Source organism: Oncorhynchus keta, chromosome 17 (genome assembly GCF_023373465.1).
Source record: "Oncorhynchus keta strain PuntledgeMale-10-30-2019 chromosome 17, Oket_V2, whole genome shotgun sequence".
Lineage (NCBI taxonomy): Eukaryota > Metazoa > Chordata > Actinopteri > Salmoniformes > Salmonidae > Oncorhynchus > Oncorhynchus keta.
Genome location: NC_068437.1, coordinates 45,952,242 through 45,977,872, shown reverse-complemented (window position 1 = coordinate 45,977,872; position 25,631 = coordinate 45,952,242). Strand labels below are relative to the sequence as shown.

The following is a 25,631-nucleotide window of genomic DNA, read 5'->3' as shown; positions in this document are numbered from 1 at the left end:
ATGATTTAACAATGGAAATACGTCCCAGACTGTATTGTGTGTTATCCTCCATGATTTAACAATGGAAACACGTCCCAGACTGTATTGTGTGTTATCCTCCATGATTTAACAATGGAAACACGTCCCAGACTGTATTGTGTGTTATCCTCCATGATTTAACAATGGAAATACGTCTCAGACTGTATTGTGTGTTATCCTCCATGATTTAACAATGGAAATGCGTCTCAGACTGTATTGTGTGTTATCCTCCATGATTTAACAATGGAAATACGTCCCAGACTGTATTGTGTGTTATCCTCCATGATTTAACAATGGAAACACGTCCCAGACTGTATTGTGTGTTATCCTCCATGATTTAACAATGGAAACACGTCCCAGACTGTATTGTGTGTTATCCTCCATGATTTAACAATGGAAACACGTCCCAGACTGTATTGTGTGTTATCCTCCATGATTTAACAATGGAAACACGTCCCAGACTGTATTGTGTGTTATCCTCCATGATTTAACAATGGAAACACGTCCCAGACTGTATTGTGTGTTATCCTCCAATGATTTAATCCTCCAATGGAAACACGTCCCAGACTGTATTGTGTGTTATCCTCCATGATTTAACAATGGAAATACGTCCCAGACTGTATTGTGTGTTATCCTCCATGATTTAACAATGGAAATACGTCCCAGACTGTATTGTGTGTTATCCTCCATGATTTAACAATGGAAATACGTCCCAGACTGTATTGTGTGTTATCCTCCATGATTTAACAATGGAAACACGTCCCAGACTGTATTGTGTGTTATCCTCCATGATTTAACAATGGAAACACGTCCCAGACTGTATTGTGTGTTATCCTCCATGATTTAACAATGGAAATGTCTGACTGTATTGTGTGTTATCCTCCATGATTTAACAATGGAAACACGTCCCAGACTGTATTGTGTGTTATCCTCCATGATTTAACAATGGAAACACGTCCCAGACTGTATTGTGTGTTATCCTCCATGATTTAACAATGGAAATACGTCCCAGACTGTATTGTGTGTTATCCTCCATGATTTAACAATGGAAATACGTCCCAGACTGTATTGTGTGTTATCCTCCATGATTTAACAATGGAAATACGTCCCAGACTGTATTGTGTGTTATCCTCCATGATTTAACAATGGAAACACGTCCCAGACTGTATTGTGTGTTATCCTCCATGATTTAACAATGGAAACACGTCCCAGACTGTATTGTGTGTTATCCTCCATGATTTAACAATGGAAACACGTCCCAGACTGTATTGTGTGTTATCCTCCATGATTTAACAATGGAAACACGTCCCAGACTGTATTGTGTGTTATCCTCCATGATTTAACAATGGAAACACGTCCCAGACTGTATTGTGTGTTATCCTCCATGATTTAACAATGGAAACACGTCCCAGACTGTATTGTGTGTTATCCTCCATGATTTAACAATGGAAATACGTCCCAGACTGTATTGTGTGTTATCCTCCATGATTTAACAATGGAAACACGTCCCAGACTGTATTGTGTGTTATCCTCCATGATTTAACAATGGAAACACGTCCCAGACTGTATTGTGTGTTATCCTCCATGATTTAACAATGGAAACACGTCCCAGACTGTATTGTGTGTTATCCTCCATGATTTAACAATGGAAACACGTCCCAGACTGTATTGTGTGTTATCCTCCATGATTTAACAATGGAAACACGTCCCAGACTGTATTGTGTGTTATCCTCCATGATTTAACAATGGAAATACGTCCCAGACTGTATTGTGTGTTATCCTCCATGATTTAACAATGGAAATACGTCCCAGACTGTATTGTGTGTTATCCTCCATGATTTAACAATGGAAATACGTCCCAGACTGTATTGTGTGTTATCCTCCATGATTTAACAATGGAAATACGTCCCAGACTGTATTGTGTGTTATCCTCCATGATTTAACAATGGAAACACGTCCCAGACTGTATTGTGTGTTATCCTCCATGATTTAACAATGGAAACACGTCCCAGACTGTATTGTGTGTTATCCTCCATGATTTAACAATGGAAACACGTCCCAGACTGTATTGTGTGTTATCCTCCATGATTTAACAATGGAAATACGTCCCAGACTGTATTGTGTGTTATCCTCCATGATTTAACAATGGAAATACGTCCCAGACTGTATTGTGTGATTTAACAATGGAAATACCCCAGACTGTATTGTGTGTTATCCTCCATGATTTAACAATGGAAATACGTCCCAGACTGTATTGTGTGTTATCCTCCATGATTTAACAATGGAAACACGTCCCAGACTGTATTGTGTGTTATCCTCCATGATTTAACAATGGAAACACGTCCCAGACTGTATTGTGTGTTATCCTCCATGATTTAACAATGGAAACACGTCCCAGACTGTATTGTGTGTTATCCTCCATGATTTAACAATGGAAACACGTCCCAGACTGTATTGTGTGTTATCCTCCATGATTTAACAATGGAAACACGTCCCAGACTGTATTGTGTGTTATCCTCCATGATTTAACAATGGAAACACGTCCCAGACTGTATTGTGTGTTATCCTCCATGATTTAACAATGGAAATACGTCCCAGACTGTATTGTGTGTTATCCTCCATGATTTAACAATGGAAATACCTCCCAGACTGTATTGTGTGTTATCCTCCATGATTTAACAATGGAAACACGTCCCAGACTGTATTGTGTGTTATCCTCCTTGATTTAACAATGGAAACATGTCCCAGACTGTATTGTGTGTTATCCTCCTTGATTTAACAATGGAAATACGTCTCAGACTGTATTGTGTGTTATCCTCCATGATTTAACAATGGAAATACGTCCCAGACTGTATTGTGTGTTATCCTCCATGATTTAACAATGGAAACACGTCCCAGACTGTATTGTGTGTTATCCTCCATGATTTAACAATGGAAACACGTCCCAGACTGTATTGTGTGTTATCCTCCATGATTTAACAATGGAAATACGTCCCAGACTGTATTGTGTGTTATCCTCCATGATTTAACAATGGAAACACGTCCCAGACTGTATTGTGTGTTATCCTCCATGATTTAACAATGGAAACACGTCCCAGACTGTATTGTGTGTTATCCTCCATGATGTTACTCATGTGCATGTATGGCTTTTTCAAGTTTGATGTGTGCTTGTTTTTTAAAAAGGTCAAATTAATAAACTAAAACAAGAACAAGAACTAAAAACAAATGGAAATCACGTTTGACTGTTCCATTTATTCCATCCCTGCCATAACAATAAGCCCATCCTCCTATAGCGCCTCCCACCAGCCTCCTCTGGCCAATACAATTATGATATACAATCTGATATGTCACTTAAATTGAGGATTCCTATGTATGGTTTGGCTCCTCTCTCTGGTGTGAATGAGTGTATATTGAGAGTCCCTCTATTATGTTAGCATATTTGACTAGTGGATTTGCATTCAGAAAGGTGGATTAATACAGTGAATGCCGTAGGCTGCATTTAGAGACTCACATCTCCCTCACTAGCTTTAAGCACCAGCTGTCAGAGCAGTTTACAGATCACTGCACCTGTACATAGCCTATCTGTAAACAGCCCATCTATCTACCTACCTCATCTCCATACTGGTGTTTATTTATTTTGCTCCTTTGCACCCCAGTATCTCTACCTGCACATTCATCTTCTGCCGATCTACCATTCCAGTGTTTAATTGCTATATTGTAATTACTTCGCCACCATGGCCTATTTATTTCCTTAACTTACCTCATTTGCACTCACTGTATATAGACTTTTTGTTTTCTTTTGTTCTACTGTATTATTGACTGTATGTTTTGTTTATTCCATGTGTAACTCTGTTTTGTTGTATGTGTTGAATTGCTATGCTTTATCTTGGCCAGGTCGCAGTTGCAAATGAGAACTGTTCTCAACTAGCCTACCTGGTTAAATAAAGGTGAAATAAAATAAAAATACAATAAAATGTATACATAGGCTGTATTTATAATCTTTTTTTTCACTAATTGGTCTTTTGACCAATTACATCAGATATTTTTCCGAGCTGATCTTATTGGTCAGATTAATGGGTTCACCATAAAATGTATTTCCTAATGTATTCCCATGGAGTTTCCTGCCTCTCCAATAAAGGGAAGAAATGGCTCTTCACACACACCCCTGCCTGGTCTATATGCATGTCAACAGCAGAGAGAGGGAGGGGATGCCTTACCCCCTCTGCCTCCATCACACTATTTAAAGGAGGTTCAGTGGTGCTGGCTGGCAGAAGACGAGCCTAGTGTAGCTCAGTGGAGGAGGCAGTAGTAGTAGTAGTAGTAGCTATTGTAGAGAGTAGAGACAGGGTAGTACTGTAATAGTAATTATAGTAGACACCAAATAGGAACTCTGGATCCGGAACATCCTCTCCAGTGCATTGGGAGGTAACGCGTGACTCTCCATTTTAATGTTTAGTAGAAATCAAATATTGAAAACATACTGTGATGTTTGGGTCTACAAAGAGACCGTCATCAACCTTCAACTTGAATTTGATCAGAACATTCTCTCCATACAGGCAGCCCATGGTGATGGCGTCGTCCCAGCTGAGGAAGCGGGGCGGCGGCCCGGAGAAGAGGGGTGGCCCAGAGCCAGTGCCAAGAATGCAGCCTGCCATGATGATGTTCTCCAGTAAGTACTGGTCCCGGCGGGGGCTCTCTCTGGACTCGGCCATGTTCGACCAGCAGAAACAACACCATACTGGGGGACAGATGGTAAGTGAAAGACTGCATGGAATGAGATCTAGTGTCCTCTGCAATGGAGGGTTTGGATTGTTTGTTAGTTGGTTGGTTGGTTGGTTGGTTGGTTGGTTGATTCATTAATTTAAACTGTCTGCAATACATGGGTGGCTTGAGGAATGGGTTGATTGATTGGTTGTTTGAGGTTTGAGGCTCTCCTGATAATTATTTAGTGCACACCATTTTATTTATTTTTCCACTGGACTGTATATTGCTATGGACTTTCTTTTCTGTGTGAAGCACACTTAATCTGTTTTCTAGGCAACCATATCTTAGTGTCCATCACAGGGGGAGGAAATCCTCTTTCTCATGACATGTTCTTATGGCTAGCTAGCTCATCTCTCTGGTCATGTCAAAGATAAGGCGTGTTAGTGGAACGGATGGTTTCAGGCACTGAGTGAGACTATAGATTGAAATACTCAGGCTGGTTTTAATGTGGCCTACACTTGGGAAATGGTTTGGTAATCAACATTCTATCTTCATGCATCAATAACCTATCAGATCTTGTATGTGCTGTGTTGACTTGTTTATTGTGTATTAATAATTGTGTTAACAGGTGGACATGTGCTGGTGTAGCGACGGTGGTTCAGTGACCTCCGCTCACATGATGAGTAACCTTGCCTGAGACCCGAAGACTGTTTCTGTCTGAGCTTATGCCTAGCTAGGGTTTAGCTCAGTGGGTAATTCTGTTTGAACCTGATCAGTCACATTGGGTTACATCTGGTCATCTGTATCGACATGTCTGTGTCACTTTCTGTTCCCTGTCCGACAGTCGCGCCGGCCCTCCTTCTGTCCAATAGATGAGAACCCAACCGACAAAGAGATCAGGGAGAGCAGGGAGTCGGGGAAGACGGCTGTTGTTTTCTCTCTGAAGAACGAGGTTGGCTGCCTGGTCAAAGCCCTACGCCTTTTTCAGGTGAGTATCTACTGTCCTGCTCCACCCCATCTGCCCCAACGACATTCTCTCCTCTCCTCATTGTCTATTCTCTGCTCTTCCAGGAGAAGCATGTGAACCTGGCTCACATTGAGTCGCGGATGTCCAAGCGCATCGCTACAGAGGTGGAGATCTACGCTGACTGCAGCTGCAGCAAGAAGGAGTTTAATGAGCTGCTGGAGCACCTCAAAGACCACGTCAATATCATCTCCTTCAACACGCCCCAAAACCAGTGGTCTACAGAAGCAGGTATGACCCAGGAGTTTTGTAGGCTTTCAGTTTGATAGTTTTTCAGGACATATTCAGGACATAAGCCACAGCTTATTAAGGTCTCAGTTCAACATTCACATCTGTATGGGCATATGTGGAATACTGAGTGACTTACAGCAAGAACATGAAGACGTTTACCTTTTGTTCATGGTTCAGAGTGAATGTACACATCTTATCCATATCATCTTATGTTCTGTTTGTTGTCTCATCTTGTAGGAGTATAAATGTATCTGAATGGAGATATGTGAGTACTGAGTGACTTTTAACCAGACAAAATGTGCTTTTGTTGACCATTTCTTCTTTGTACAATTTAGTGCTAGTGAAAACTATTTTGACATTTTATTGAATGAGTGTTCATCAATGACTATTTGCTGTATGTGAAATTCTCAGAGTAGGTAGTGCTTCAGTTGAATGTGTGTAATGCTTTACCCTGTGTATATATGATGTGTGTGTAATGCTTTATCCTATGTATATATGCCTATGTATATATGATGTGTGTGTGTGTGTAATGCTTTATCTTGCGTATACATGATGTGTGTGTGTGATGTGATGTGTGTGTGTGTGCTTTATCCTGTGTATACATGATGTGTGTGTGTGTAATGCTTTATCCTGCGTATTCATGATGTGTGTGTAATGCTTTATCCTGTGTGTGTGTGTGTGTGTGTGTGTGTGTGTGTGTGTGTGTGTGTGTGTGTGTGTGTGTGTGTGTGTGTGTGTGTGTGTGTGTGTGTGTGTGTGTGAGATGCTTTATCCTGTGTGTACATGATGTGTGTGTGTGTGTGTGTGTGTGTAATGCTTTATCGTGTGTGTGTGTGTGTGTGTGTGTGTGTGTGTGTGATGCTTTATCCTGTGTATAGATGACGTGTGTGTGTTATGCTTTATCCTGTGTATAGATGACGTGTGTGTGTTATGCTTTATCCTGTGTATAGATGATGTGTGTGTGTTATGCTTTATCCTGTGTATAGATGATGTGTGTGTGTTATGCTTTATCCTGTGTATAGATGATGTGTGTGTGTTATGCTTTATCCTGTGTATAGATGATGTGTGTGTGTTATGCTTTATCCTGTGTATAGATGATGTGTGTGTGTGTTATGCTTTATCCTGTGTATAGATGATGTGTGTGTGTTATGCTTTATCCTGTGTGTAGATGACGTGTGTGTGTGTGTTATGCTTTATCCTGTGTGTAGATGACGTGTGTGTGTGTGTTATGCTTTATCCTGTGTGTAGATGACGTGTGTGTGTGTGTTATGCTTTATCCTGTGTATAGATGACGTGTGTGTGTGTTATGCTTTATCCTGTGTATAGATGATGTGTGTGTGTTATGCTTTATCCTGTGTGTAGATGACGTGTGTGTGTTATGCTTTATCCTGTGTGTAGATGACGTGTGTGTGTTATGCTTTATCCTGTGTATAGATGACGTGTGTGTGTGTGTGTGTTATGCTTTATCCTGTGTATAGATGACGTGTGTGTGTGTTATGCTTTATCCTGTGTATAGATGATGTGTGTGTGTTATGCTTTATCCTGTGTGTAGATGACGTGTGTGTGTTATGCTTTATCCTGTGTGTAGATGACGTGTGTGTGTGTGTGTGTTATGCTTTATCCTGTGTGTAGATGACGTGTGTGTGTGTGTGTGTTATGCTTTATCCTGTGTATAGATGACGTGTGTGTGTGTGTTATGCTTTATCCTGTGTATAGATGATGTGTGTGTGTGTGTGTTATGCTTTATCCTGTGTACACTAACGTTCAAAAGTTTAGGGTCACTTGGAAATGTCCTTGTTTTGAAAGAAAAGCACATGTTTTGTCCATTAAAATAACATCATATTGATCAGAAATACAGTGGAGACATTGTTAATGTTGTAAATGACAGACCCTCAAAACACCAGTCTCAACGTCAACAGTGAAGAGGTGACTCCGGGATGGTGGCCTTCTTGGCAGAGTTAAAAAGAAAAAGCCATATCTCAGACTGGCCAATAAAAATTAAAGATTAAGATGGGCAAAAGAACACAGACACAGGACAGAGGAACTCTGCCTAGAAGGCCAGCATCCCGGAGTCACCTCTTCACTGTTGACGTTGAGACTGGTGTTTTGCAGGTACTATTTAATGACGCTGTCAGTTGAAGACTTGTGAGGTGTCTGTTTCTCAAACTAGACACTCTAATGTACTTGTCCTCTTGCTCAGTTGTGCACCGGGACCTCCCACTCCTCTTTCTATTCTGGTTAGGGCCAGTTTGTGCTGTTCTGTGAAGACAGCGTTGTACAAGATCTTCAGTTTCTTGCCAATTTCTCATATGGAATAGCCTTCATTTCTCAGAACAAGAATAGACTGACGAGTTTCAGAAGAAAGTTATATGTTTCTGGCCATTTTGAGCCTGTAATCGAACCCACAAATGCTGATGCTCCAGATACTCAACTAGTCTAAAGAAGGCCAGTTTTATTGCTTCTTTAATCATAACAACAGTTTTCAGCTGTGCTAACATAATTGCAAAAGGGTTTTATATTGATCAATTAGCCTTTTAAAATGATACAGTTGGATTAGCTAACACAACGTGCCATTGGAACACAGGAGTGATGGTTGCTGATAATGGCCTCTGCACGCCAATGTAGATATTCCATTAAAAATCTGCCTTTTCCAGCTACAATAGTCATTTACAACATTAACAATGTCTACACTGTATTTCCAATCAATTTGATGTTATTTTAATGGACAAAAAAAATTGCTTTTCTTTCAAAAAACAAGGACATTTCTAAGTGACCCCAAACTTTTGAATGGTAGTGTATATATGATGTGTGTGTGTGTGTGTGTAATGCTTAATTTTGCATATATATGATGTTTGCATCCTTAGATGGGGAGGAAGTTCCTTGGTTCCCCCAGAAGATTGCAGAGCTCGACCAGTGTTCTCACAGAGTGCTGATGTATGGATCAGAGCTTGATGCAGATCACCCAGTAAGTTAGTGTGTTCACTGCTTGGCCGGGTCATCGTCGCAAAATTAGAATTTTCTCTCAACTGAATGACCAAAGGAAGTAAATAAGACTTAGACACATAGTGTTTTAATATACACTGAGTATACAAAACATTAAGACCTGCTCTTTCCATGACGTAGACTGACCGGGCAAATCCAGGTGAAAGCTATGATCCCTCAGTGTAGATGAAGGAGAGGAGACAGGTTAAAGAAGGATTGTTAAGCCTTCAGAAATGAAGACATGGATTGTGTATGTGTGCCATGAATGGGCCAGACAAAAGTTTTAAGTGGTGCCTTTGAACGGGGTGTGATAGTAGGCGTGTGTCAAAAACTGCAACACTGGACCATCAAGGATGGTCCACCACCCAAAGGACATCCAGCCAACTTGACACAATTGTGGGGAAGCAGTGGAGTCAACATAGGCCAGCATCCCTGTGGAACGCTTTTGACAACTTGTAGAGTTATTATTCGACCATGCTGGTCATTTATGAACATTTGAACATCTTGGCCATGTTCTGTTATAATCTCCACCCGGCACAGCCAGAAGAGGACTGGCCACCCCACATAGCCTGGTTCCTCTCTAGGTTTCTTCCTAGGTTTTGGCCTTTCTAGGGAGTTTTTCCTAGCCACTGTGCTTCTACACCTGCATTGCTTGCTGTTTGGGGTTTTAGGCTGGGTTTCTGTACAGCACTTTGAGATATCAGCTGATGTACGAAGGGCTATATAAATAAAATTTGATTGATTGATTGATAGAGTCCATGCTCCTACGAATTGAGGCTGTTCTGAGTCATTAGGTGTTCCTAATGTTTGGTATACTCAGTGTAGAACTAATGATCATAATTCCATGGTTATATATATAAAAATATATGTATATTTGTGCTGATAATAATTCACAGGAACTACAGTATATCACCACTGTTGGCTGGGTGACTTGATAGATAACTCTGTGATCCTGTTCCTTATCTAACTTCTGGTCCCCTGCTCTGACTCCAGGGCTTCAAAGATAACGTATACCGCCAGAGGAGGAAGTACTTTGTGGAAATGGCCATGAATTACAAATAGTATGAGTAGTCTCTTCTCTTCTCTTTCTTTACTGTGGAATCACTCTGGTAACCTGTTATTAGTACTGTTATACCAATTGCAGTGTTAGCACACCATTTAGTTGGTATTACAATGTAAATACAGATAACAAGTAACAGCTCAGTGTGCATATGATATAAGAAAAGAGTGTAATATAAGTGTGGTTATATCCTTATCTGCATCCACCTCCATTCCCCAGTGGCCAGCCTATCCCCCACATCAAGTACACCCTAGAGGAGGTGAGGACCTGGGGTGTGGTGTACAGGGAGCTCACCAAGCTCTACCCCACACACGCCTGTAGAGAGTACCTGAAGAACCTCCCCCTGCTCACTAAGCATTGTGGGTATCGGGAGGACAACATCCCCCAACTGGAGGACGTGTCCCTGTTCTTGAAAGGTATAGGCTGATGAATACCTCTAACAACCCTGATGACTGTAACAGCACATTGTTGTCACGATTATCAGTGTACAGTAGAACCATAACACATTCACTCATAACAGCAAGACTGAATCAGCCTCAGGTAGTTTGGTAACACGTTCATCCTCACTAACACTGTCAGTCTCACCTGTGTAACCTCAGGCTGACCCTGAAAAAACACATCTGTCATTGAAACTTCAGGTCCAAAGAAGAAGACATTTCCTTCCTTCAAAGTTCCTTAAAGGCATTGGCCATAATTATCATATATTGATCCTGTTGTTTGTGTGTGACTGTTTCAGAGACGTCTGGGTTCACAGTGAGGCCCGTGGCAGGATACCTGTCTCCTCGGGACTTCCTGGCCGGTCTGGCTTACCGGGTGTTTAACTGCACTCAATATGTCAGGCACAGCACTGACCCGCTCTACACACCCGAACCGTGAGTACATCATCACCAGAGGTATAACATGTTTCGAGTTTCACAGCACTTGGCATCGCATTTCTTGTTCAAACTGAAGCACTCAACATCAAAGTAAAATAAACGATTGTATGATTATTCGAGAGGGAGAGAGAGAGATGGATAACGATAACAGGAGAGAAAGAGAGAGGGGATAACGATAATGTGGAGTTTAGTCTGTAGCATATTCTTAGTTTCGATAGATGCCGTTTGCATTTCAATAGCCCATATCTAATGATATCAGAATATTATCTGATATCTGGATACAGGGACACGTGTCATGAGCTGCTCGGTCATGTTCCGCTCCTGGCCGATCCCAAGTTCGCCCAGTTCTCCCAGGAGATAGGCCTGGCATCTCTAGGGGCATCTGACGAGGACGTACAGAAACTAGCCACCGTGAGTACAACACCCTGATAATGCACCTAATGCAGGATGATTTGTAAAAAATATAATACAAAAATAAGCGTGATTTGGATTTTGTTACTTTGATATTTAAAAAAATAAATAAAGGCTTACTGACTGTTTTGTTCTATGCTGTTGACAGTGTTATTTCTTCACCATTGAGTTTGGCTTGTGCAAACAAGACGGCCAGCTGAGGGCCTATGGTGCAGGTTTGCTGTCATCTATTGGAGAGCTGAAGGTAAAACACACACACACACACACACACACACACACACACACACACACACACACACACACACACACACACACACACACACACACACACACACACACACACACACACACACACACACACACACACACACACAGAGTGACACCTCAGTGACAGGCTGATTATTTCCTCACAGCATGCCCTGTCTGACAAAGCCTCAGTGAAGATGTTTGACCCTGGGACCACCTGCTACCAGGAGTGCCTCATCACAACCTTCCAGGAGGTCTACTTTGTCTCTGACAGCTTTGAAGAAGCCAAAGAGAAGATGAGGTAAAACTAAGGGCAACCCAATGGCTTAATGGATAACAGTTTATTTTTAAGGATTGGGGCAGTGCCACTCCTCTCACAATTATTTGTTTGAAACCCATTTTGCAGCAGTATATGTGTTCTGGAGGCAGCGACTTAAACCGCTAGGCCAGATCATCCTCGGACATGAAGGTTGTGTGTTTGATTCCCACATGGGCCACATATACTGACTATGAGAGTCTAGGAATCAGCACAAAGTTATTCAAATTGCTGCTAAAAACTGCATGCTCGGATTTAGTAGGTTTCGTGCTGACAATACAGGAGTCCACTGGTTTAGTAGGTTACATGCTGACAATACAGGAGTCCACTGGTTTAGTAGGTTACATGCTTACAAGACAGGAGTCCACTGGTTTAGTAGGTTACATGCTGACAAGACAGGAGTCCACTGGTTTAGTAGGTTACATGCTGACAAGACAGGAGTCCACTGGTTTAGTAGGTTACATGCTGACAAGACAGGAGTCCACTGGTTTAGTAGGTTACATGCTGACAAGACAGGAGTCCACTGGTTTAGTAGGTTACATGCTGACAAGACAGGAGTCCACTGGTTTAGTAGGTTACATGCTGACGAGACAGGAGTCCACTGGTTTAGTAGGTTACATGCTGACGAGACAGGAGTCCACTGGTTTAGTAGGTTACATGCTGACAATACAGGAGTCCACTGGTTTAGTAGGTTACATGCTGACAAGACAGGAGTCCACTGGTTTAGTAGGTTACATGCTGACAATACAGGAGTCCACTGGTTTAGTAGGTTACATGCTGACAAGACAGGAGTCCACTGGCTTAGTAGGTTACATGCTGACAAGACAGGAGTCCACTGGAGTAACTCCTCTTTGCAGTCAGGTATATTCCTTCTACCAACAGGGAGTTTGCCAAGACGATCAAGAGGCCGTTCTCTGTGTACTACAACCCCTACACCCAGAGCATAGACCTGCTGAAGGACACCAGGAGCATCGAGAATGTGGTGCAGGACCTTCGCAGTGACCTCACCACCGTGTGTGATGCCCTGGGCAAGATGAACACATACCTGGGAATATAGCAGTTGTGTATCTTGGGCATACTTATCTTGGAAATATGTTACTTATCTTGTTGAATATAACATCTTTGTGGAAATGAAACAGACATGACCTGTACAGTGCACAGATATCTCTTAAAATAAAAATAGATAAAATAGTAAGTTACACTTAAAACATAAATAACATGTTTGAAGTGACATGAAAAATAAATCAGATCTATTTTCCACTCAGTTTATTGTATAGAGCAGGGGTATTCAACTCTGACCCTACGAGGTCCGGAGGCTGCTGGTTTTCTGTTTACCTGATAATTACACCCGTCTAAATCAGTCCCTGATTAGAGGGGAACAAATATAAAAAATGCAGTGGAACTGGCTTCACGTTCAGAGTTGAGTTTAAGAGGGATAGAGTATAATACAGAAAATAATATATGGATATGTTATACTTGAAATATATAGTATTTGAAATTGTTGGGGGAAATTCAGAGATATTTTTTGACTTATTCTGTACAGTGCATCAAATGTGAAGAATACAACAGGATATTCATAAGTATTGCATTGTTATGCAGTCGAAATGTGTCGCAAATGTGTCAAATGTAACTCGGCTGCCATTTGCTTTGAAATAAAGAAATGTCCCAAATGTAATTCAAATATAATACAAACATTAGGAAAAGAGAATCACCGTTGTAATATTTTTAATGTCAGGCTTCTTTGGCCTTAATGTTGTAAGTATATGTATACATGTTATGCTAGGACTGGAATGGTTTATTCTCTCTGATGAGGTAACTGATGTAATGTTCCATTTGGAATCTCTGTGCTTTTGCTTTCATGTATCGTTCTACTATACTGTTTTCATTGCAAATGTATAGTCTTCATTCACAGCTTTACAAAGAGGAAGACAATTATATTCAAAAGAATACAAATGAATGACTATTAAATGACAAAATAAATCTTTAATTCCTTTATGGTATCAAATCATTTGTACTTTATCACAGTAACACCACTGAAATAGCAACATATCCCACTAACACGACTTTGTTGTAATATAAAAAAAACTGTTTGTGGGATAGACAATTTCCTAAGTTCATACACAATTTCCAAAATTAACAATCTAAAGATGATTATTGTTACTTTCATCACATACTGGCTGCAGAAATGTATTAACCATTAGATTTATCCCCACCATTTCAAGGCAATTCATTGATAATCCACACTGAGCAGTTCATTCATAAATCACAGGTTCAATGTCATTTTAGAGGTTAAGATAAACCCAAACATCTTGAAAGCTATACATTCAGTATAGGCCCTAATATTTAAAAACTTCAGATAAGGTGACTTAACATGGACTTGTCAATAAAAAAAATACTTTAGTCCATGTTTTAACGACTCAAGTCCATGTTAAGTCTGTTTATTTCAAGTCTAAATTGGGACCAATGTTCAGTATCTAACAGTACATAACTTTTGAAGGATCTCTTTAACATGAACAAAATGTAGTCAGTTTCACTAAGAAACAGCCTTATTCATGTAAGTACAGTAAGTGAATCCATAGTTTTAGGAGCAAATTAAACATGTAATATTCAGCTAAATGTAAATGGGTTCCCATGGCTGGTTGAAGCAGCTGAAATGCCTGGCAGGTCTAATCAGTGTCTTCACTGTCAAACACGTTATTCTGGAAGGAAGAAAAGACAGAATTACAGAATGTAGAAAACAATACATTGTTTTCCCCTGTTCATTTTTCTATCTTTTCTCTCATTTAGGAATATCATCCACTTTAAGCTGCTATTCCCCTTACACTCTCCTGACAGACGACCCTGCTCTGGTTCTGCAGTACTCACCCAGCCCCCGTGTTTCTTCACCCAGGCCGTGTGGTGCTCCTGGAGGTAGCGTGTCCCAAAGCCCATGGCCCGGCTCATGGGGTGGAGGTCCAGGGCAGATAGCTTGCTAGTCACCTCGCAGGCCAAGGCAATCTTCTCCCTCTGGACCCTCTCCTCCTTCTCAGGGGCAGGGCAGCCTGTCCGGGCTACAGGACCATCACTCTCTACCCCCGTCACTCCCTGGAGCAGGGTGGAGGTCACCGTCTCAAACAGACTGTAAGTGAAGGAAGTCTGGAGGTGCCTCTGCAAGATGTGGTTATTCATGATCTGAGATGGGGGAGGGTGGAGGGAGGGTGAAAGGACGGGGAAGGAGGGTGCCGGGAGGGTGAGGTCAGCAAGAGTTTGGGTAGAGGGAGTTGAGAGGAAGGGAGACATTTGAACACATAATTGTGAAAGAAGAGTGTACTGTACCTGGTCTTGGACAGAGCCTTATACCGTATTTGGTATTTTTGCATTCGTAACATATAGTGTACTATATACTGTTAATGAGAGTCAAGGGATGTTTGACTATCGAACAAGGACATCTTGTGGTGATAAATGGAGCTGATCGTGGACTACAGGAAAAGGAGGGTCAAACAGGCCCGCATTAACATCAACAGGGCTGTAGTGGAGCAGGTCGAGAGTTTCAAGTTCCTTGGTGTCCACATCACCAACGAACTATCATGGTCCAAACACATCAAGACAGTTGTGAAGCAGGCATGACAACACCTTTTCCCCTCAGGAGACTGAAAAGATTTGGCATGGGTCCCCAGATCCTCAAAAAGGTATACAGCTGCACCATTGAGAGCATCCTGACCGGTTGCATCACCACCTGGTATGGCATCTAAGGCGCTACAGAGGGTAGTGCGTACGGCCCAGTACATCACTTTTGCATTTTTTATTTATTTCACCTTTATTTAACCAGGTAGGCCAGTTGAGAACAAGTTCTCAATTACAACTGCGACCTGGTCAAAATAAAGCAAAGCAGTGTGACAAAAACAACAACACAGAGTAACACATAAACAAATACAGTCAATAACACAATAGAAAAATCTATGTACAGTGTTCGCAAATGTAGAAGAGTAGGGAGGTAAGGCAATAAATAGGCCATGGAAGCGAAATAATTACAATCTAGCATTAACACTGGAGTGATAGATGTGCAGATGACGATGTGCAAGTAGAGATACTGGGGTGCAAAAGAGCAAGAGGATAAGTAACAATATGGGGATGAGGTAGTTGGGTGTGCTATTTACAGATTGGATGTGTACAGGTACAGTGATCGGTAAACTGCTCTGACAGCTGATGCTTAAAGTTATAGAGGGAGATATAAGACTCCAGCTCCAGTGATTTTTTTCAATTCATTCCAGTCATTGGCAACAGAGAACTGGAAGGAAAGGCGGCCAAAGGAAGTGTTGGCTTTGGGGATGACCAGTGAAATACACCTGCTGGAGCGCGTGCTACGGGTGGGTGTTGCTATGGTGACCAGTGAGCTGAGATAAGGTGGGGCTTTACCTAACATAGACTTATAGATGACCTGGAGCCAGTGGGTTTGGCGACGAATATGCAGTGAGGGCCAGCCAACGTGAGCATACAGGTCGTAGTGGTGGGTAGTATATGGGGCTTTGGTGACAAAACGGATTTCACTGTGATAGACTACACCCAATTTTCTGAGTAGAGTGTTGGAGGCTATTTTGTAAATGACATCGCCGAAGTCAGGGATCGGTAGGATAGTCAGTTTTACGAGGGTATGTTTGACAGCATGAGTGAAGGAGGCTTTGTTGCGAAATAGGAAGCCGATTCTAGGTTTAATTTTGGATTGGAGATGCTTAATGTGAGTTTACAGTCTAACCAGACACCTAGGTATTTGTAGTTTTCCACATATTCTAAGTCAGAACTGTCCAGAGTAGTGATGCTAGTCGGGTGGGAGGGTGCGGGCAGAGCGGTTGAAGAGCATGCATTTAGTTTTACTAAAGCAGTTGGAGGCCATGGAAGGAGTGTTGTATGGCATTGAAGCTCGTTTGGAGGTTTGTTAGCACAGTGTCCAAATAAGGGTCAGATGTATACAGAATGGTGTCATCTGCGTAGAGGTGGATCAGAGAATCACCAGCAGCAAGAGCGACATCACTGATATATACAGAGAAAAGAGTCGGCGCGAGAATCGAACCCTGTGGCACCCCACACCCCCATAGAGACTGCCAGAGGTCCACCAATTTGACACACTGAACTCTATCAGAGAAGTAGTTGGTGAACCAGTCGAAGCAGTCATTTGAGAAGCGAAGGCTATTGAGTCTGCCAATAAGAATGCAGTGATTGACAGAGTCGAAAGCCTTGGCCAGGTCGAAGAAGGCTGCTGCTCAGTACTGTCTTTTATCGATGGCGGTTATGATATTGTTTAGGACCTTGAGCGTGGCTGAGGTGCACCCATGGCCAACTCGGAAACCATATTGCATAGTGGAGAAGGTACGGTGGGATTCGAAATGGTCGGTGATCTGTTTGTTAACTTGGCTTTCAAAGATTTTAGGTCTATAACAGTTTGGGTCTAGAGTGTCTCCCCCTTTGAAGAGGGGGTTGACCGCGGGATGACCGCGGCAGCTTTCCAATCATTGGGGATCTCAGACAATACAAAAGAGAGGTTGAGCAGGCTAGTAATAGGGGTTGCAACAATTTCGACTGATTATTTTAGAAAGAGAGGGTCCAGATTGTCTAGCCCAGCTGATTTGTAGGGATCCAGATTTTGCAGCTCTTTCAGAACATCAGCTATGTGGATTTGGGTGAATGAGAAGCGGGGTGGGGCTTGGGCAAGTTGCTGCAGAAGGTGCTGAGATGTTGGCCGGGGTAGGGGTAGCCAGGTGGCCAGCCGTAGAAAAATGCTTGTTGAAATTCTCGATTATCGTAGATTTATCGCTGGTAACAAAGTTTCCTATCCTCAGTGCAGTGGGCAGCTGGGAGGAGGTGCTCTTATTCTCCATGTGTCCCAAACTTTTGGGAATTCGTGCTACAGGATGCACATTTTAAAAAAAAAGCTAGCCTTCGCTTTCCTAACTGACTGAGTATATTGGTTCCTGACTTCCCTGAAAAGGTGCATATCGCGGGGCTATTCGATGCTAAATGCAGAACGCCACAGGATGTTTTTATGCCGGTCAAGGGAGTTCAGGTCTGGAGTGAACCAAGAGCTATATCTGTTCTAAGTTCTACATTTTTTTTTATCTGTGCATGCTTTTTTTAAGATGGAGAGGAAAGCACTTTTAAAGAGCAACCAGGCATCCTCTACTGATGGGATGAGGTCAATATCTTACCCGGGCCAGGTCGATTAGAAAGGCCTGCTCGCTGAAGTGTTTTAGGGAGCGTTTGACAGCGGACCAAATACACACGCAGGCAATGAGGCAATGATCGTTGAGATCCTGGTTGAAGACAGCAGAGGTGTATTTAGAGGGCAAGTTGGTCAGGATGATATCTAAGATGGTGCCCATGGTTACAGATTTAGGGTTGTACCTAGTAGGTTCACTGATAATTTGTGTGAGATTGAGGGCATCTAGCTTAGATTGTAGGACGCCCGGGGTGTTAAGCATGTCCCAGTTTAGGTCACCTAACAGTACGAACTCTGAAGATAGATGGGGGCAATCAATTCACATATGGTGTCCAGGTCACAGCTGGGGGCTGAAGGGGGTCTATAACAAGCGGCAATGGTGAGAGACTTGTTTGTGGAAAGGTGGATTTTTAAAAGTAGAAGCTCGAATTGTTTGGGCACAGACCTGGATAGTATGACAGAACTCTGCAGGCTATCTCTGCAGTAGATTGCAACTTCACCCCCCTTGGCAGTTCTATCTTGTCGGAAAATGTTATAGTTAGGGATGGAAATGTCAGGATTTTTGGTGGCCTTCCTAAGCCAGGATTCAGACAAGCCTAGGACATCCGGGTTGACGGAGTGTGCTAAAGTGTGCTAATAAAACAAAGTTAGGGAGGATGCTTCTAATGTTAACATGCATGAAACCAAGGCTTTTACGGTTACAGAAGTCAACAAATGAGAGCAGAGCGCCTGTGGAATGGGAGTGGAGCTAGGTGCTGCAGGGCCTGGGTTAACCTCTAGGATGAGGATAAGGGTATGGCTAAAGGCTATAAGAACTGGTCGTCTAGTGCATTCAGGAAAAAAGAGTAAAAGGAGAAGATTTCTGGGCGTGGAAGAATAGATTTACGGCATAATGTACATACAAGGGTATGGTAGGATGTGAATACAGTGGAGGTAAACCTAGGCATTGAGTGACGATGAGAGGTTTTGTCTCTAGAGGCACCATTTAAACCAGGTGAGGTCACCACATGTGTGGGGGGTGGAACAAAAGGGCTAGAGATAAGGCAAAGCCCCGTCCTATTTCAGCTCGCTGGTCACCATAGCAGCACCCACTTGTAGCACACGCTCCAGCAGGTATATCTCACTGGCCACCCCCAAAGCCAATTCCTCCTTTGGTTGCCTTTCCTTCCAGTTCTCTGCTGCCACTGACTGGAACGAACTGCAAAAAAAATCACTGAAGCTGGAGATTCCCATCTCTCACTAGCTTTAAGAACCAGCTGTCAGAGCAGCTCACAGATCACTGCACCTGTTCATAGCCCATCTGTATACAACCCATCTATCTACCTCATTCCCATACTGTATTTATTTATTTTGCTCCTTTTGCACCACAGTATCTCTACTTGCACATCCATATTTTGCACATCTACCATTCCAGTGTTTAATTGCCATATTGTAATTACTTCGCCACCATGGCCTATTTATTGCCTTAACTCCGTTATTTGCACTCATTGTATATAGACTTTTTTTCCTACTGTATGTTTTGTTCATTCCATGTGTAACTCTGTGTTGTTGTATGTATCGAACTGCTATGCTTTATCTTGGCCAGGTCGCAGTTGCAAATAAGAACGTGTTCTCAACTGGCTTACCTGGTTAAATAAAGGTGAATTTTAAAAATAGTTTTATATATATATGGAGTTCCCTTAATTTTTTTTGAGCAGTATATATATTTATATATATATATATATATATATATATATATACAGTGCCTTGCGAAAGTATTCGGCCCCCTTGAACTTTGCAACCTTTTGCCACATTTCAGGCTTCAAACATGATATAAAACTGTATTTTTTTGTGAAGAATCAACAACAAGTGGGAGACAATCATGAAGTGGAACGACATTTATTGGATATTTCAAACTTTTTTAACAAATCAAAAACTGAAAAATTGGGCGTGCAAAGGCAAAGCTTCCTGACGGAGGCAAAGCTTCCTGACAACCTGGACCTATATACTAGGCAGTGTCAGAGGAAGGCCCCCAAAAATTGTCAAAGTAATCAAAGTCATAGACTGTTGTCTCTGCTACCGCACGGCAAGCGGTACTGGAGCGCCAAGTCTAGGACCAAAAGGCTCCTTTTAACAGCTAGAACTCCAAAGCCATAAGACTGCTGAACAACTAATCAAATGGCCACTGGACTATTTACATTGCATCCCTTTGTTTTTACACGGCTGCTACTCGCTGTTCATTATCTATGCACAGTCACTTTACAAATGACCTCGACTAAACCTGTACCCCCGCACACTGACTCGGTACCGGTGCCCCCTGTATATAGCCTGAGTATTGTTTTGTAAATATCTTGTGTTACTTTTTGATTTAAAAAAAAACCTTTAGTTTATTTAGTCAATAGTTTCTTAGCTCTATTTCTTGAACAGCATTGTTGGTAAAGGGTTTGTAAGTAAGCATTTCACTGTAAGGTCTACACCAGTTGTATTCCGCGCATGTGACAAATAAGATTTTATTTGTAATGGGTAGTCCAATTGCATTTGAAACCCTTCCCCTTTCTCCCCATGAAAAGACACACACACCTCCTCATTCAGCTTGTCTCCAGACACCTTCAGCAACTCCACTAGTCTTCGGATGACATCTGCAGGGAGACAAAACCAATCCGTAACTGTCCATTCACATCTGCGGCATCAGAAAGGCACTAAGTTCAAGGTCAACTTTATGCAAATAATTGCATTGCAGTACTTTGAAAGCTACAACTGTAAGGAAAATCACTTAAAGGTGCTTCATTTCTCAGAATGTCTCCCCTATGTGGAAGCTAGGTAAATTGCAACAGCACTTGGCTGCATTCAAAACACATCTCCCCCTACCCACATCCTATTTCCCCGTAACATGGTAGAAACTCACGCTTGAGCCTTTTACTTTCGGTTTCGGTCCACCAGCTTCAAACAGCTATAAAAATATATTTTTTGTTATTGAAAAATATATTTCTCAGCGATTTAGATGGTACAATGATTCCCTACACGACTCCGTGCTTGATTTCTCACATAAACTGAAATGGAACAGTGTAGAATTTTTGCAACCAGGAAATGACAGAGTGACTTCTACATTGGCCGCTTGAACCATTTTCCACTAGATAACACAGCCCCACAGCCATCCCATTTTGACAACAGATGCCGCTCCGGCGGGAGAAATCAATAGTCGAATATCACAGCCAATCACAACACTGGCTGGTAAGTAATACTGTGAAACACTATAATTCCACTATTACTGCACATATATTACGGCCATTTTCTGAAATTACAATGCATCTTTAATAGCACCTTTAATAGCACCTTTAATAAATCGAATCCATTTATCATCATAAACGTTTTGTTGTAAGTGTGAAAGAGACCCACCATGTTGATCGTCTGTCCCGTCTGACTCTATGTCGTCTGTTGTGATCTGCACAGAGTCTGCAATCTGAGTCAACCTGTCTGCTACTCCATTCAAGGTACTGTCCTCTCCTCCTGCAGCTCCAGTAGCTGCTTTACACACACACCACCCACACGCACGCACACACCACCCACCCACACACACACACACCACCCACCCACCCACACGCACGCACACCACCCACACACACCACCCACCCACACGCACACACACACCACCCACACACCCACACACGCACACCACCCACACACACACCACCCACCCACCCACACACACACCACTCACACACCCACCCACACGCACCCACACCACCCACACACCACCCACACACATACCACCCACACACACACACACACACACCACCCACACACACCACACACCACCCACACACAGTGTTTTTAGTTGCAGGGGTTACATAAATGTGTATGTTCTAAGTAGCACAATATTCTGTGATCAATCCATATATTTGACATATAATATTCTATGGTTCCTCACCAGAGGAGGCTGGTGAGAATATCTATAGGAGGCCGGGATAATTGTAACGGTTGGAATGGAATCAAAAGAACGGTATCAAACATAAGGAAACCACAGGTTCTATTCCATTCCAGCCATTATAATGAGTGTGTCCTCCTATAGCTCCACAGAATGTTCCAGTGCACAGAAACATACCTGTAACTGTATAGATACTAGGTGTGGATACACCCCCCCCCCCGTCTTTGTTGCTCCCTTTTCCACCACCACTGTTTTCAACTACCTCTTACCTGCCACTGGGCCATGTCTGGACGGAGCACAACCTTGAAATTTGTCGTGTATGGGACCGGTGTCATAAAGTCTAGCATTATGTCTGGATGTGGGAGGACCTTCTTTTTGAATGAGGCCTTGACATTGAGGCATTGGGCCAGACCGCTGCCTCTTCCTTTTGCCACAGTAAGCCATGAGCAGTCGATACTCATCGCTACGTTGGTCCACTCCGCATGCATCCACGGCAGCCCCTGCTGTTGCATGGTTCTCCATCACACTGCCACGCCACACACAACCTGACAGCCTGGAACACTGCAGGATCTGCAGAATTAAATAAAACATTAAGAAATGTAATGTTGACTTACGTTGGTCGCTAACCATTTTAAAACAATAATCTCTAGTATAAAACAGGCGCCGTTTCCCTCTTCAATAATCATTCTGGGGGACCCACAGACAGTGCACGGTTTTGTTCCAGCACAGCAGGGTAGGCTATTAACATCTGATTCAAATAATAAAGTGGAATCAGGTGTGACATATTACTGGGCTGGAACAAAATATTACACAGCATGTGGGTCCCCAGGACCGAACAAAACCAAACACTTAGGCCTACAGTGCAAAATTAGCCTCCCTGAAGGCTGTGGTGGACAGTGGCAGCGCGTGGGCAAAATCACTAGGGAAGCCAAGCCGAGCCAGCAAAAAAAAAATCCATATTACAACCTATGTGGTGATAATAGCTTTGTTCTCCCTATAACCCATTCATTCATACACCGCCGTGATGTACAGTACAATAAGGTCGAGACAACAAAAAGACAACACACAGTGGCAGAATAACTACAACTATGGTTGTTTCATCACAAAACTGGAGAGCAACATCTATCCACAAAGCAAATATTGCATTAAACAGTTACATGACCTGCAGCATGGTCAAGAAAGTTAATGTTTTCGACAGTTTACTAAACTACTACTGATCAGGGAGTTACCGCAAGTCAGAACAAAGACAACAGGAGCACTGCTTCCACTATCCAGCAACGTTTCAACTTAAACATCATCAAATCAACTAGGCTACATATGCTTAAGTTTAATACACTGAAAACAAACTTAAGGATACCAAAAACAATTTAGTTAAATCGATGTTCTTAAATATCACGTGGCTGTCCATGGTAGGCCTACTGATTTCGGGCTGTGTGTGTGTGTGTGTCAGGGGAGGACAGCTCATAGTAATGAGTATCAAACATGTGGTTTCCATGTGTTTGATAATGTTACATTGACTCCATCCCAGCCATTACTATAAGCCGTCCTCCCCTCAGCAGCCTCCACTGGTGTGTGCGCAGGGTAACCTAGTGGTTAGAGCGTTGCACTAGTAACCGGAAGGTTGCAAGTTCAAACCACCGAGCTGACAAGGTACAAATCTGTCGTTCTGCTCTTGAACAGGCAGTTAACCCACTGTTCCTAGGACGTCATTGAAAATAAGAATTTGTTCCTAACTGACTTGCCTAGTTAAATAAAGGTTAAAAAAAAAATGTTATTAAAAAATAAATAATTGTTTCTGATACCACCCTCATGGAGACTTGTTTCTGACCGTTTGAGCAGACACATTTTTGCACATTTGTGGCCTGCTGGAGGTCATTTTGCAGGGCTCTGGCAGTGCTCCTCCTGCTCCTCCTTGCACAAAGGCGGAGGTAGCGGTCCTGCCGCTGGGTTGTTGCCCTCCTACGGCCTCCTCCACGTCTCCTGATGTACTGGCCTGTCTCCTAGTTGTAGACTAGTTGAACTCCAATACCATCCTCCTCTCTGTCATGTTGGCCAAACGGTCTATGGCGCTGTCATACAGTACACTTTTAGTTTCTGTTTTCATAGGCTACCAAGCAAAAATGCTTGCTAGCCTAACTAGCTAGCTAGTTAACGTGAGTCTACTAGGCTACATATTGAACTTCAATCGTCTCAGGCCAGTGGCACAATATATTAATTTATGGTTAGATTTGAACATCTTGGTCATCTTGGTCATGTTCTGTTATAATCTCTACCCGGCACAGCCAGAAGAGGACTGGCCACCCCACATAGCCCGGTTCCTCTCTAGGTTTCTTCCTAGGTTTTGGCCTTTCTAGGGAGTTTTTCCTAGCCACCGTGCTTTTACACCTGCATTGTTTGCTGTTTGGGGTTTTAGGCTGGGTTTCTGTACAGCACTTTGAGATATCAGCTGATGTACGAAGGGCTATATAAATAAATTTGATTTGATTTGATTTGATTGGTGTGAAGCCAAATTCAAACTGGCCTCCCTTACGGGGAGTTTTTCTGCGCCAGGACAACCCACAGTTGAGCTCACCTCAACGCTGATTGTCTAATTCCTTTATATTTTATTTATCAAGGGAGGCCAAATCAAGTGCTTCACCGGCAACATGTCATACTCTTTTGGTCCAGACAGCATCAGATACGTGGGCTACCCATACTGAGACAGAGGGGCGCTGTTTCCCTCGCTCGGGTGATTTTTCCGGTGAAAATTGTGAAAACACAGAGACCAAAGATAGATAATTTTATAGGTCAAATATTTGGGGAAGCCGGTTATGCAAGAATACACGCCACTGGTGGTGGACAAACTTTATTTTATGTTATTTTATTTGTTTGACCTTCGTTTTCTCATTTTGGTCCACCATACTACCAGCTTCAGGGAGTTATGAAAGGTTTCGGTATTGTTTCACATCAAGTTAGTTTCACTTTCATGGTGAAATTCAAATAGCGCATAAACTTTACATGTGATTGCTTATGCAAAAATATACTTACTGTAGCCATACAGTATGCCACGTAGACTAAATAATTTGCAGCTCGGTTACAGACAGCGAACGTGGGTTACCTACTTGAGTAAATAAGGTTACTTTCACTGTAATAATGGAGAAATCACTTTCTCGTTTTCAAAGTTCTTTGACTGAAAAATCGATGTGGCTGTAGGACAGTCTACACAAATAACATCGACAGAAAACCAAAAGCATACAAATAGTAGGCTAAAACGTAAACACTTACCTATAAATTCTTTCAGCAAATATATGATGATGCTTTCACCTTGAATAAGGAACCATAACTAGATTTGAGATTCATAACGGGACATTCTACTTCCTCCTACATTTTTCTGGTGAAAACTACTCTGTACTGCCACCCCCTGGATGTGATGAACTATATTTTTTGGGCGCGTTCCTCTAGTCTGGCTAACACCGAACTCTCATGTCCTCCAGACTTTAGAGTCTGGTATGGCTCTTCGATGATTTTCCTCTTCTATGTTATATTGGCGTTCACAGAATTTCATGTGCACCTACTGTGCGGGGTGGAAACAGGATTTTCCCCCCAAAACGGAACAAACTACCAAAAACAAATAAAATAAAAATATACTAAATCAAACAACCTTTCTGTTAAAAATAGGTTATATCAGATC

At 42.3% G+C, this 25,631-nt stretch overlaps 2 protein-coding genes across 3 annotated transcripts; one reads left to right on the top strand and one right to left on the bottom strand.

Annotated features, from left to right (window-relative positions):
• The first annotated feature begins 4,296 nt into the window (after positions 1 to 4,296).
• Positions 4,297 to 13,860, top strand: tph2 (tryptophan hydroxylase 2 (tryptophan 5-monooxygenase)). The gene is made up of 12 exons (XM_052466237.1): positions 4,297 to 4,443; positions 4,575 to 4,770; positions 5,567 to 5,710; positions 5,794 to 5,977; positions 8,842 to 8,942; positions 9,953 to 10,020; positions 10,239 to 10,435; positions 10,756 to 10,891; positions 11,179 to 11,305; positions 11,454 to 11,549; positions 11,719 to 11,852; positions 12,750 to 13,860. Exons 2-12 carry the CDS (start codon positions 4,582 to 4,584, stop codon positions 12,922 to 12,924), a joined length of 1,551 nt encoding a protein of 516 aa, XP_052322197.1. The 5' UTR covers positions 4,297 to 4,443; positions 4,575 to 4,581; the 3' UTR covers positions 12,925 to 13,860.
• On the bottom strand, positions 13,831 to 25,354 carry LOC118395936 (apoptosis facilitator Bcl-2-like protein 14). 2 transcript variants are annotated; one of them, XM_035790030.2, is made up of 6 exons: positions 25,226 to 25,354; positions 22,231 to 22,531; positions 21,433 to 21,561; positions 20,617 to 20,675; positions 14,733 to 15,038; positions 13,831 to 14,566 (listed from the first exon to the last, which is right to left on the bottom strand). In XM_035790030.2, the coding sequence occupies exons 2-6, from the start codon at positions 22,481 to 22,483 to the stop codon at positions 14,534 to 14,536; spliced, it is 780 nt and encodes a 259-aa protein (XP_035645923.1). In that variant the 5' UTR covers positions 22,484 to 22,531; positions 25,226 to 25,354; the 3' UTR covers positions 13,831 to 14,533. The 2 variants fall into 2 exon arrangements, with proteins under 2 accessions (XP_035645923.1, XP_035645924.1); XM_035790031.2 differs by having other exon boundaries at positions 21,433 to 21,558.
• Positions 25,355 to 25,631: the final 277 nt, after the last annotated feature.